This window comes from Bufo bufo, chromosome 4, assembly GCF_905171765.1.
Source record: "Bufo bufo chromosome 4, aBufBuf1.1, whole genome shotgun sequence".
Taxonomy (NCBI): domain Eukaryota; kingdom Metazoa; phylum Chordata; class Amphibia; order Anura; family Bufonidae; genus Bufo; species Bufo bufo.
In genome coordinates, this window is record NC_053392.1 from 226,854,476 (window position 1) to 226,866,997 (window position 12,522).

General features: G+C 42.7%; 1 protein-coding gene across 3 annotated transcripts in view; it reads left to right on the plus strand.

Annotated features, from left to right (window-relative positions):
• Positions 1 to 12,522, plus strand: part of LOC120997966 (probable cation-transporting ATPase 13A4) — a 261,365-nt gene that overhangs the window by 104,066 nt on the left and 144,777 nt on the right. For all 3 annotated transcript variants that reach the window (XM_040428350.1, XM_040428352.1, XM_040428351.1), the window contains exon 8: positions 7,786 to 7,858. In XM_040428350.1, coding sequence (XP_040284284.1) covers positions 7,786 to 7,858 — 73 coding nt within the window. The remainder of the gene's footprint in view (positions 1 to 7,785; positions 7,859 to 12,522) is intronic.

Sequence of the window (12,522 nt, forward strand, 5' to 3'; positions counted from 1 at the left end):
GCACACAAGACATGTCAGGAGAGCTTCTGCTTTGGAGTCCAAGTCCAGTTTCTTAAGATCAGGAGTTCCATCCAGAGGAAACAAAACAGGCTGGTTTTGAGAGCTCCATTTATATAAGCAGGAATATAACGCGAGTTTGAGCGTCGCGTGTTTGATTTAAGTGTGTGTTTGTATAACTGTGCGACTTTAGATTAAGTGACTTCAGATTCAGGGACTTCAGTGGGAGACTGCAGTAAATCAGTTTCTTATTACTGCATTATATTGTATTTTTCACTTTCATTGTGTAATCCCCATTAGTATGTGTCCATAATTGACAGCGCTGTCCAGTGCACATCTTGTCTGATGTATGCAGTCCTGGAACAGCTGTTCGAGGGTGTATATCATTGTTAAAAATGTGAGCAAATTATCAGTTGGAATTGCAAATTGAGTATCTAAACAGGCGAATTTCAACACTGAGAGGCGTTAACAATTTGGAAAAGAGTTTGCTGCTCACTGAGCAAGCACTCTATGGGGTAGATGAGGGGGAGGGGGAAACTGAGGAGGCTGAGGAAAGTGAGATAGCTAGCTGGGTAACAGTTAGAAAGTGGGGTAGAGGGAAGAGTGCAAGGGACTCTAGCCCTGATCTGTCACACCCCAACAAGTTTGCACGGTTGGCAGATGAGGGGGATGTCGGTTCAGGGATAGCACTGATGCAGCCGGACACTTCCTCTGCAGGTCAGGGGAATGTCAGCTCCAGTAAGCATGGGACCAGGAGATCAGGGCAGGCCAGACAGGTACTGGTAGTGGGAGACTCTATTAATAGGGGTGCAGAAAGGGCAATCTGTCACAAAGACCGTGATCGCCGAACAGTGTGTTGTCTTCCTGGGGCTAGAGTTCGACACATCTCGAATCTTGTTGACAGATTACTGGGAGGGGCTGGAGAAGACCCAGCAGTCATGGTCCATATCAGAACCAATGACAAAGTTAGAGGAAGGTGGAGAGTCCTTAAAAGTGATTTTAGGGATTTAGGTCAAAAGCTTAGGGCAAGGACCTCAAAGGAAGTGTTTTCCGAAATACTGCCTGTACCACGAGCCACACAAGAAAGGCAGCAGGAGATTAGGGAGGTTAACAAGTGGCTCAAGAACTGGTGTAGGAAGGAGGGGTTTGGGTTCCTGGAGAACTGGGCCGACTTATCTGTCAGCTACAGGCTCTATCGTAGGGATGGGCTGCACCTCAATGGGGAAGGGGCAGCTGTGTTGAGGGGAAAGATGGCTAGAAGGTTGGAGGAGTGTTTAAACTAAGGACTGGGGGAGGGTAATTACATTATAGGATGGTGCAGATAGAGACCGGGGGAAAGGTAGTGGGACTGGGGGAGGAATGGATGGAGTGACTAGAACAGTTCAGAAGGAAAGGTGTAGGGTAAAAAAAATATACATAAACCTCTTAATTGTATGTAGTGTGGGGGGTTAGCTCTTCTCCAGCGGTCATTCTCACAGGTTACTTCACCAGACATGGATATAATGTCCAAACAGTGCATTTATTGTGCAACACCAGCAACAACAAAATATTAAACACTTGCCCGGCTAGGCTCTAACTAACACAGAGTTTCCTGACTCACCTAAGTTACAGTTCACACCCTGTGAACTCGTGCGGCTTTGTCAGCCACTGTCCCACAGCCTCCTGGCTGTACAGAGCACAGGATGCCCACTGTCTCTAGTTCACTGTTTCTTGTGGGGGATTGGGGCTCAGTAGTCTGCCTGACTATGGCCCTGCGACCCTCCCAGGCGTCGCTGCGTCCCCCAACTCCAGGCTATCTCCCAGCCTCGTGGTCCCTCAGCCTTCCCCAGCTGAGACCACCCAGACAGAGCCTCCAGGCTTCTGTCCACAAGACCAATGTCTCTTGTGGGGGATTGGGGCCTAATAGTCCGCCTGACTATAGCCCTGCGACCCTTCCAGGCGTCGCTTTGTCCCCCACCTCCAGGCTATGTCCCAGCCTTGTGGTCCCTCAGCCTTGCCCAGCTGAGACCACACAGACAGAGCCTCCAGGCCTCTGTCTACAGGTAACACACTTCCCCCCTTCTGACACCCTGGGAGGTGCTTTATGCCAGCCTGATTACATCCAGCTTGTCTAACCTGTGGTGGAACAGGGGTGTGGACCGCACTATCCACCCCTTCCTTGCCTCCAACCTGCGTGAGACCTGTCACTGTCTCACAGTAGACTAATGCCAGAAGCCTGACTAATAAAACTGGTGAACTGGAATTAGTGATGTGTGAGGAGGACTATGACATAGTGGGAATAACTGAGACATGGCTGGATGATAGCTATGACTGGGCAGTTAATGTACAAGGTTACAGTCTGTTTAGAAAGGATCATCAAAACCGGAGAGGGGGAGGTGTCTGCCTTTATGTAAAGTCCTGTCTAAAGCCCACAGTCCGAGAAGATATAAGTGAGGGACATGAACATGTGGAGTCACAGTGGGTAGAAATACATGGAGGCAAAAATAATAATAAATTACTAATAGGAGTTTATTATAAACCACCTAATATACCAGAGTCCACAGAAAATCTACTACTAAACGAGATAGACAAGGCGGCAAATCATAATGAGGTGGTTATTATGGGGGACTTTAACTACCCAGATATAGACTGGGAAACTCAAAGCTGTACATCTCATAAAGGAAACAGGTTCTTGGCAATTACCTTTCCCAACTGGTTCAGGACCCAACTAGAGGGACGGCCATACTGCACTTAGTATTAACCAATAGACCTGACAGAACAACAGATGTGCAGGTCGGGGGACACCTGGGAAATAGTGACTATAAAGTATTAACCTTCGAATTATCCTTCAAACGAGCGTTTCTACAGGCAGGAACAAAAATACCAATCTTCAAAAAAGCTAACTTTAGCCAACTAAGAGAGTCCATAGAGAGGGCTAACTAACTGGGACAAAGTCCTCAAAAATAAAAATACAACCACAAAATGGGATATTTTTAAAAGCATCCTAACATCTAATTGTGAGAGGTACATATGTTATGGGAATAAAAGGTTAAGGAACAAGAAGAAACCAATGTGGATAAATACAACTCTAAAGTAGGCAATAAATGACAAAATGAAAGCATTTAAATCACTAAAACAGGAGCGTGGAGAGGAAGCACTGAAAAACTATAAAGAAAAAAATAGAATATGTAAAAAACAAATAAAAGCCACCAAACTAGAGACCGAGAGGTTAATTACCAAAGAGAGCAAAACTAACCCTAAAATGTTCTTCAATTATAAAAATGGTAAAAAGTATAAATCTGAAGGTGTCGGCCCTCTACAGAGCAATGATGGGGGATTTGCAGAGAATGACGAGGAGAAAGCAAAGCTATTAAATATTTTTTTCTCCACTGTATTGACTGAGGAAAAGAAACTGTCAAATGAAATGCAGAATGTAAAAGTAAAAGTAAATTCCTCATTAAAAGTGCCCTGTTTGACCCAGGAAGAAGGACACCAGCGACTTAAAAAGATTAAAATAGACAAATCGCCAGGGCCAGATGGCATACACCCCTGTGTCCTAATCAAATTAAGTAATGTCATAGCCAGACCCTTATTTCTGATATTTACAGACTCTATGCTGACAGGGAGTGTTCCACAGGATTGGCGCATAGCAAATGTGGTGCCAATATTCAAAAAGGGTGCTATATGGACTTCTCCAAAGCATTTGACACTGTACCACATAAAAGGTTAGTATAAAAAAGGGAATGCTTTGGCTGGGAGAAAACATCTGTATGTGGGTAAGTAACTGGCTCAATAATAGAAAACAGAGGGTGGTTATTAATGGTACACACTTAGATTGGGTCACTGTCACTAGCGGAGTACCTCAGGGGTCAGTATTGGGCTCTTCAATATATTTATTAATGATCATGTAGAAGGCTTGCACAATAAAATATAAATTTTTGCAGGTGACACTAAACTGTGTAAAGTAATTAACACTGAAGATGACACTATACAACTACAGATGGATCTGAATAGATTAGAGGCTTGGGCAGAGAAGTGGCAGATGAGGTTTGACATTGACAAATGTAAGGTTATGCACATGGGAAGGAATAATGCAAATCACCCATACATACTAAATGGTAAAACACTGGGTAACACTGACATGGAAAAAGACCTAGGAATTTAAATAAACAGCAAACCAAGTTGCAAAAAACAGTATCAGGCAGCTGCTGCCAAGGCCAAAAAGATAATGGGTTGCATCAAAAGGGGCATAGATGCCCGTGATGAGAACATAGTCCTACCACCAAATCACTAGTTAGACCACATATGAAGTACTGTGTACAGTTCTGGGCTCCTGTGAACAAGGCAGACATAGCAGAGCTGGAGAGGGTTCAGAGGAGGGCAACTAAAGTAAAAACTGGAATGGGGCAACTACAGTACCCTGAAAGATTATCAACATTAGGGTTATTCACTTTAGAAAAAAGACGACTGAGAGAGATCTAATTACTATGTATATATATATCAGGGGGCAGTATAGAGATCTCTCCCATCATCTATTGCAGCCAGACAGTAGCGCAGGGGCAACACGTGAGGTGCACGGTGGACAGATGAGGGGCCAAATAATAACACACAGTTCATCTGTTTACTCACAGTTAGCAGAAAGCCTCACTGGGCTGGCAGCACAGTGTTGAGGTGGACAGCACAAAATCCTCCGGGGCACGTGCCCTTTTGATGGTATTTGTCGTGACGCCAGTACCGTTAATGGTGGTACAACCAATAGTAGTAATAATGAGGTAGACAGTGGTAAGATACAACTCACAACTTTTACTGATGTGGGTTCCAGTTGCATTAGGTACATAAAACAAAATGCAGTCTTTGGTTATCAGTAGAGTTATCCTGTGAATCCACTATTTATAGGCTCTCTTGGCTGGATTTAAGCTGTGGATAGGGAGTACCTTATTCCAGTTGGTATGCTCAGTCCTATACCTTGTCCTTTCCCTCCAAGCTGAATATTGGGACAGGTAGCTAATCTGTTTCCCAGAGTTATGGTAGTGCGGCTAGAAGCCCTAAAGTCCTCCACCATGCGCAAAGGTGTCTGTGGCCCTAAATAGCGGCTATTATCACCGATGAATCTTTCTGGTGCTTGGGTCTGTTCCAGGGAGGCAAAATCTCTCCTACTGGTCAGGGATGCAAGTATATAGTCCGGTCACAGAAGGAAAACGCTCTTCTGCGCCTCACACCTTGATACTACCACATAGCGAAGTTGGCTCCACTCACTAATATGTGGTGTGAAGTCTTCACTCGGCATTCTCATCTCTGTTTGAATTTGAATTCCCCCCAAACTAGGCCTGGCTAAAGTTTATATATAGTCTAGGTACTATCCCCATCTAGTGGTGGGATGTATAAATTACACCTAATCTGCCCAGTAACAGGGATTTTGCAGATAAGTTAGTACAAAATTACATAGCAGAGCATAATACAATTCTTAGGGAAAAAAGTGCTTTTAAGCAGTGCCCACACACATGTAGTGGGACGCTGCATACCCCCATGGTAAAATATAAGTCGCCCTCGGTAATGTCTGAAGCTGTGGATCTCTAAGCCGCGTCCTGAAATACACCAAATACACACCACTAATATGCACATGTGAATATAGACATTGCAATGTATTATCATGACTCTTTAATAACCTCCTGTAAATAAAGGGTTATGCAGAAAAATACATTCTAGGCAAATATATAAAATACATCAATCACATACCCTTTTTATTTTTCATGGTAAATGTGTTACGGCCAAAAATAGTTATTAAAGAATGATCTCACATTAGGACAGTAAAGTCCATACCTAAAATGGGGTAGAAAACAGGTATAAAACGTTTTAAAGTGCAAAAATCTTGTTATAAAAAGGACGAGCACAGAAAAGTCTTTCTGGGTAGTATACTTTAAACATTACGTTAACATAGTCCCTTGATAGCCTGAAAATGGGGTAAAAAGGGGTTAAACAGGATAAAACACACAAATGAAGTGCAAAATCTTTGGATTCAGGTGGAGTCCTGGATAGAGTCCTTGCAAATAGAACATAGAGAGGGGCTCAAAACAAAAACAATAAGAGAAGTCCTCTCAAACAAATGGCAGCTCCTGCTCCATATAAAGAACTTGGTTGAGTGGCATCCGGCCTACTTAGGCTACTTTCACATTTGCGTTCGGGGTTCCGCTTGTGAGTTCCATTTGAAGGCTCTCACAAGTGGCCCCGAACGAATCCGTACTGCCCCAATGCATTCTGAGTGGATGCGGATCCGCTCAGAATGCATCAGTTTGGCATCAATTGGCCTCCGTTCCGCTCAGCAGGCGGACACCCGAATGCAGCTTGCAGCGTTTTCATGTCCGCCTGGCCGTGCGGAGCCAAACGGATCCGTCCAGACTTACAATGCAAGTCAATGGGGACGGATCCGTTTGACGTTGACACAACATGGTGTAATTGCAAACGGATCCGTCCCCCATTGACTTTCAATGTAAAGTCAGTAGTCCCTATTAATATACCATCAGATCGGAGTTTTCTCCAATCCGATGGTATATTTTAACTTGAAGCGTCCCCATCACGATGGGAACGCCTCTATGTTAGAATATACTATCGGATTTGAGTTAGATCGTGAAACTCAGATCCGACAGTATATTCTAACACAGAGGCATTCCCATGGTGATGGGGACGCTTCAAGTTAGAATATACTAAAAGAACTGTGTACATGACTGCCTCCTGCTGCCTGGCAGGTGCTGCCAGGCAGCAGGGGGTAGACCCCCTCTCCCTCCCCCCCTGTTTTTAACTCATTGGTGGCCAGTGCGGCCGCCCCCCCCATCCCCCCTCCCCCCTCCCCCCCTGTTTTTAACTCATTGGTGGCCAGTGCGGCCAGGACGATACTGCATTCCTGGCTGCCATGGTTACTTAGCAATTTTAGAAGCATTATACTTACCTGCGATGTCTGTGACCGGCCCGACGCTCCTCCTACTGGTAAGTGAAAGGTCTGTGCGGCGCATTGCTTATAGCACAGACCTTTCACTTACCAGTAGGAGGAGCGGACATGTAGGGCATGTAGTTAAACAATTTATACACTGTAAGACCCAATATGTTGTATATGCGATTCTGTGCCCATGCGGGAGGTTTTACATTGGTAAGACACACAGGTGTCTATATGTACGCTTTAGGGAACACAAAAAATCTATCACTACCAGAAATGGAGCAACCACATTAATTGAGCATATACATAATGAACATGCGGGGAACAGTGAAATTTTTAAATGTGCGGGTATTGAAGTTGTCCACACCCCCATGAGAGGGGGGGGACAGAAAACGCATTCTCCTGCAGCGAGAAGAGCATGGATAATCAGAACGCAAGCCACGGGCCCTCTAGGGTTAAATGACAAGAATGACTTAACTGTTTTCATCTGATTGGTTTTAACACACATGGTTTTTATATCACTTTAATTGTAACCAGTGACGTGTATGAGATGAGGGTATTTATAACCCCCTCCTCCTCCACGTCACAGGAGGCTTGACAAAGCGCGAAACAGCTGTAGCCTATCCATTCACCTGTGTTCTGTCCGCGTCCACTTTGTGTACCAAGGAATAAACTGCAAACAGCAACTTTGTGACCAGTGGTGAGTGCCGCGGTGCTTTCTTTCTCATGCTATCATTATAATCACTATATCACCGACAGAGCACCACCGTGAAGGTTCGGGATCCCAGTGTTTAAACCGCTCTAGTGACTACATAGACACATGTAGCACTGCCGGCTCATTTTTTGTACTATAATATAACTCTCTTTGTATTTCTTACCAGCAATCTGTTAAATTGCACAAGATGGTTGCATCTAATAACAGCATGAAGGTCACTATCCTTACCAAAAATGGAGGTGAGTAACATCAAAGCTAGATTTCCAACTTTTTAGGCAAAAAGTTAAAGTAAAATTCTACATGGAATATTTTAATACCTATGCAAACATGTGCTTTTCTTTTCTTTTTAGTTTTTTTTACATTACACACCGTACATATTTGTAGTGCTAGACAGGGCTTTATTTAGTCCTGTAAGTGTCCTAGGAATGGAGACTGAATATGCAGTCAGTGTCACTCTAATTAAGGTACCATAGAACCACAATTTTCCTTCTGAACATAACAGCATTTCCCAGGTTTTAAAACTTTTCAGAACATGGAGCCCTCCTTTTCATCTTTTTAGTTTCACAAATTCTCGTGCTCCTCTTCTGCCATCCAAGCCAGCTGTACTGCTACTCAGACTGCATACTGTTCATCACTGACATATAAAGATATAGGTAAACTCTTGTCCCTTGTTGAGGGCAGATAGTGTTTAACCCTTTCCTGACCAGCGTCGGGCTCTGCTCAGGTCTTTAAAGATGGTGTACACTCCAGAACTGAGCAAGCATTATAGCTGCCATGTTTCTGCTGTTTTAAACTAAAGACACCTAGGGTTAATTTCAGCAATCGGCGAAAACGCTAATCACAGACATTTAACACCTCAGATGCCATTGTCAATTGTGACCACAGCAGCTGAAGTGATTTTCCCCGAGCTGAGATTGGAGAAGCTATTTGTTGTTGCTGGTAGCCTGGAGCCTGCTTGAGGGTATCATTCATACCACAGTTAGGGCTCATGCACACAACTATATTTTCTTTCCGCGTCCGTTCCTTTTTTTTTCATACCTTATGCGGAACCATTCACTTCAATGGGTCTGCAAAAAAAATGGAAGTTATCATTTGCACCACCGTAGCCAAAAATACTCATACTATTAAAATATTTATCCTGTCCGAAAAAAATCTAAATGGCCGATTCAATGTTTTTTTTGCAGCTTCAGCTACCAAAAGATTGAATAAAAAGTGATCTCCCCACAAAAAACAAGCTTTCGGACAACTCCAAAGGTATAACTTTAAAAAAAAGTTATGGGAGTCAGAATATGTCAATGCAAAGAAAAAAAAAATCCAAGTTATTTTGTTTTTCAGTGTTAAAACACTAAAAAACTATATAAATGTGGTATAGCTGTAATTTTACAGACCCACAGAATGAAGCTGACATGTCAGTTTTACCACATAGCAAATGCCATAAAAACAAAATCCATAAAACTATGTCAGAAATGAGATTGTTTTTTCTTTCCAATTCTACCCTATTTGGAATTTTTGCCAGTTTCCCACCACATTATATGTAATAGTTAATGGTGTCAATAAAAATTAAAACTTGCTCCAGAAAAAACAAGCCCACTTACTGTTATGTGACAAAATAAAAAATAAAAAAATAAAAAGTTTTGGCAAGGAGTGAAAAGCAAAAATGTAAAAATCTGAAGACTGAGGCTAAAAGGGTTAAACACACACTGTGTTATTGGGGGGAAAAAACAGTGGCCAACCATCCTAAAATTGTGTCTTAATATATCTTCATGCGTTATACACACACTAATGTTAATGAATAATATAATAAAATTAATAATGGCATTATTGCAGTAACGCTTTTGCATCCAGTAACACATGTATATTAACTGCATTGTTGCAGTATTGCTGTTATAACATTGAATGGTACAATGTGTTAAATAACATGGGTATAATGATGGCATTACTGCAGTGTTACTTTTGCTATATAACTAGACGTTGTCTTGCAGTAATATACAATATGTTGAATACCATGGGTATAATAATGTAGTTTTTGTAGTATTGATTTTGTTATAATAATAAACACTATCTTGTAGTAATAATAATAATAATAATAATAATAATAATAATAATATACAACTTGTATATTGCACTGAAGGGCCCAATTACAAACTGTAAATATAAATTGTTTTCTTAGAAAAAAGAGGTGCTATTCCTCAGTGTTTGCCACAGAATGTGTACTATTGGGGTGTTGGCAATAAGCCTATGAAATGTTGAAAGTTTTTCTTTTTACAAAGAAAAGCTGGCTGCTCATACAGAAAAATATGAGTTTCTTGCTGAATGTTTTAATGTAGAACTTGCTAGCAAGCTGTATGAAACAAATGAGAAGGTAATCAGTCTCTCAGTAACTCTCTATGCTAAGCTTTGCCTGATAAAAATCTAAAATCTACTCAATTATATATCTAATTCTCTACTAATAGTACCCCTGTAGTGCTTCTATAGTGGACCTAGTAATTGACTTGTGTCTGCAATAGTGTTGATCGAGCACCACAGTGCTCGGGTGCTTATAATGGAAGTCAATGGGAGAACCCGAGCATTAAACCAGGCCCCCCCTGCTCTGAAGAGGGGAGGGTGCCTGGTTCATAGGAAAAGTTCAGAAATTGATGGAAACACCATCAAAATGGTTCACGAACAGCATGGGGAGGATGTCTGGATGTATCTTGGACTTCCATGGCGCTGCTGGGAACGATGTTGTCCGAGTAGTACGCCACTTTTACAGACTGACAATAATATGCACAAAACCAAAGATAAAGTGCAAGTTAAGCCCAAAATTATGTTGGTTTTCGAAACTGGGGCCATGATTAAGGGGGACGGCCGGTGGCATCCGTATTGCGCCACTAGAGGTGAAATTCTTGGACCAGCACAAGACAAACCACAGCAAAAGAATTTGCCAAGAATCTTTTCATTAATCAACAACGAAAGTCGGAGGTTCGAAGATGTTCCAACAAGCGAACTGGCGGCGTTATTCCCATTACCCGCCGAGCAGCTACCGGGAAACCTAAGTCTTTGGGTTCCGGGGGGAGTATGGTTGCAAAGCTAAAACTTAAACTAATTGATGGAAGGGCACCACCAGGAGTGGAGCCTGCGGCTTAATTTGACTCCACACGGGAAACCTCACCCGGCCCAGACACGGAAAGGATTGACAGATTTATAGCTCTTTCTTGATTCTGTGGGTTGTGGTGCATGGCCGTTCTGAGTGGGTGGAGCGATTTGTCTGGTTAATTCCGATAATGAACGAGATTCCTCCACGCTAACTAGTTACGTGACCCCCGGCGGTGAGGATGGTGTTGACCAGTCTCTTGGATAGTGAGACTGGACTTGTAGGTGAGGGCCTGCTGGTGAGCTGACCCTGTAAAAGATTGTAGGTGAGGGCCTGCTGGTGAGCTGACCCTGTAAAAGATTGTAGGTGAGGGCCTGCTGGTGAGCTGACCCTCTAAAACATTAGGGGTGAGGGTCTGCTGCTGAGCTGACAATTAAAAAAATTATGGGAGAGTGCCAGCTGCTTAGATGACCATTTAAAACATTATGGGAGAGTGCCTGCTGCTTAGCTGACCCTGTAAAACATTAGATGTGAGGGACTGTAGGTGAGCTGACCATTGAAAAGATTATGGGAGAGGGCCTGCTGCCGCTTTGTTGACTCTAGATAACTTCTGGGCGATCGCACGTCCCCGTGACGTCGACGATCCATTTGGATGTCTGCCCTATCAACTTTCGATGTTCCTTTCTGCGCCTACCATGGTGACCACGGGTAACGGGAAATCAGGGTTTGATTCCGAAGAGGGAGCCTGAGAAACAGCTACCACATCCAAGGAAGGCAGCAGGTGCGCCAATTACCCACTACCGACTCAGGGAGGTAGTGACGATAAATAACAATACAGGACTCTTAAGAGGCGCTGTTATTGGAATGAGTACCTGATTAAATCCTTTAACGAGGATCTATTGGAGGGCAAGTCTGGTGCCAGCAACCAACTTGCTCCCGGCCTCCACAATGTTTACACAGTGTGCCGTCAGGGAAATTTCATTTTTAGTTGGATCAGGTTATGAAAATTCCAGTAAAGCATCTGACATTTAAAGCAGGAAAGTGCGTGACGAGTTCTCTGAAGCGAAAGATTCTTCATTAGGTGATAATGCAAGTATCTTAAGCATGTGCTCCATGGACAACAAAATCCAGGAACTGAAGAATAAGAAGAAATAAAGAAAGACTTAAATGTCTCTGGGACAAAAGAACCAAAAGATGAATCTACCACCTGGAATGGTCAGTCAGTCTCAGCAGCCAGTCGTGAGATTCCACCATTTCCCAATTCTTGGAAGTATTCCTTATACTGCTGGTATCAAAATGGTTATAACACAGGAGGAGTAACATATCCACAGGTTTCTTACAGTACACAGCCAAGCAGTCCTTTCAATCAGTTATCAGCTTTTTCAGTGCCAAATTCCTACATTACAAACCAGCCTTACTACAGTCTCAGTGGACAAATTCAAGCACGGATGTATTTAGCTGCAGGTCCTTTTGGTGCCAATGTGCCATACAATTATACAGATTCATCCACTTCTTCAAATCAGAACCCAATGCCAATTCCATACTCATACAATTCTAGTATAAATGCAAGATGATCATGGGTTTCTTGGCAATAATTTAAAGAAGATAAGACAAAATTTGTGGGTACCATATCTGCATCTTTTCAGTTGACTACTACTTACTGTAGTGTTTTTTGTGCCAATGAAATTAGTAGCCTATGGCACATTTCTTACTTGTACACCAGAGTTTTCTTCAGGGCAGTCTTATAAAGTTTCTGCAACTATGTTTATATTATTTAGTTATAGGTTTGTGTTCTTTAATGGTTGTGTAGAGAGATCTGAAAAATTTCAT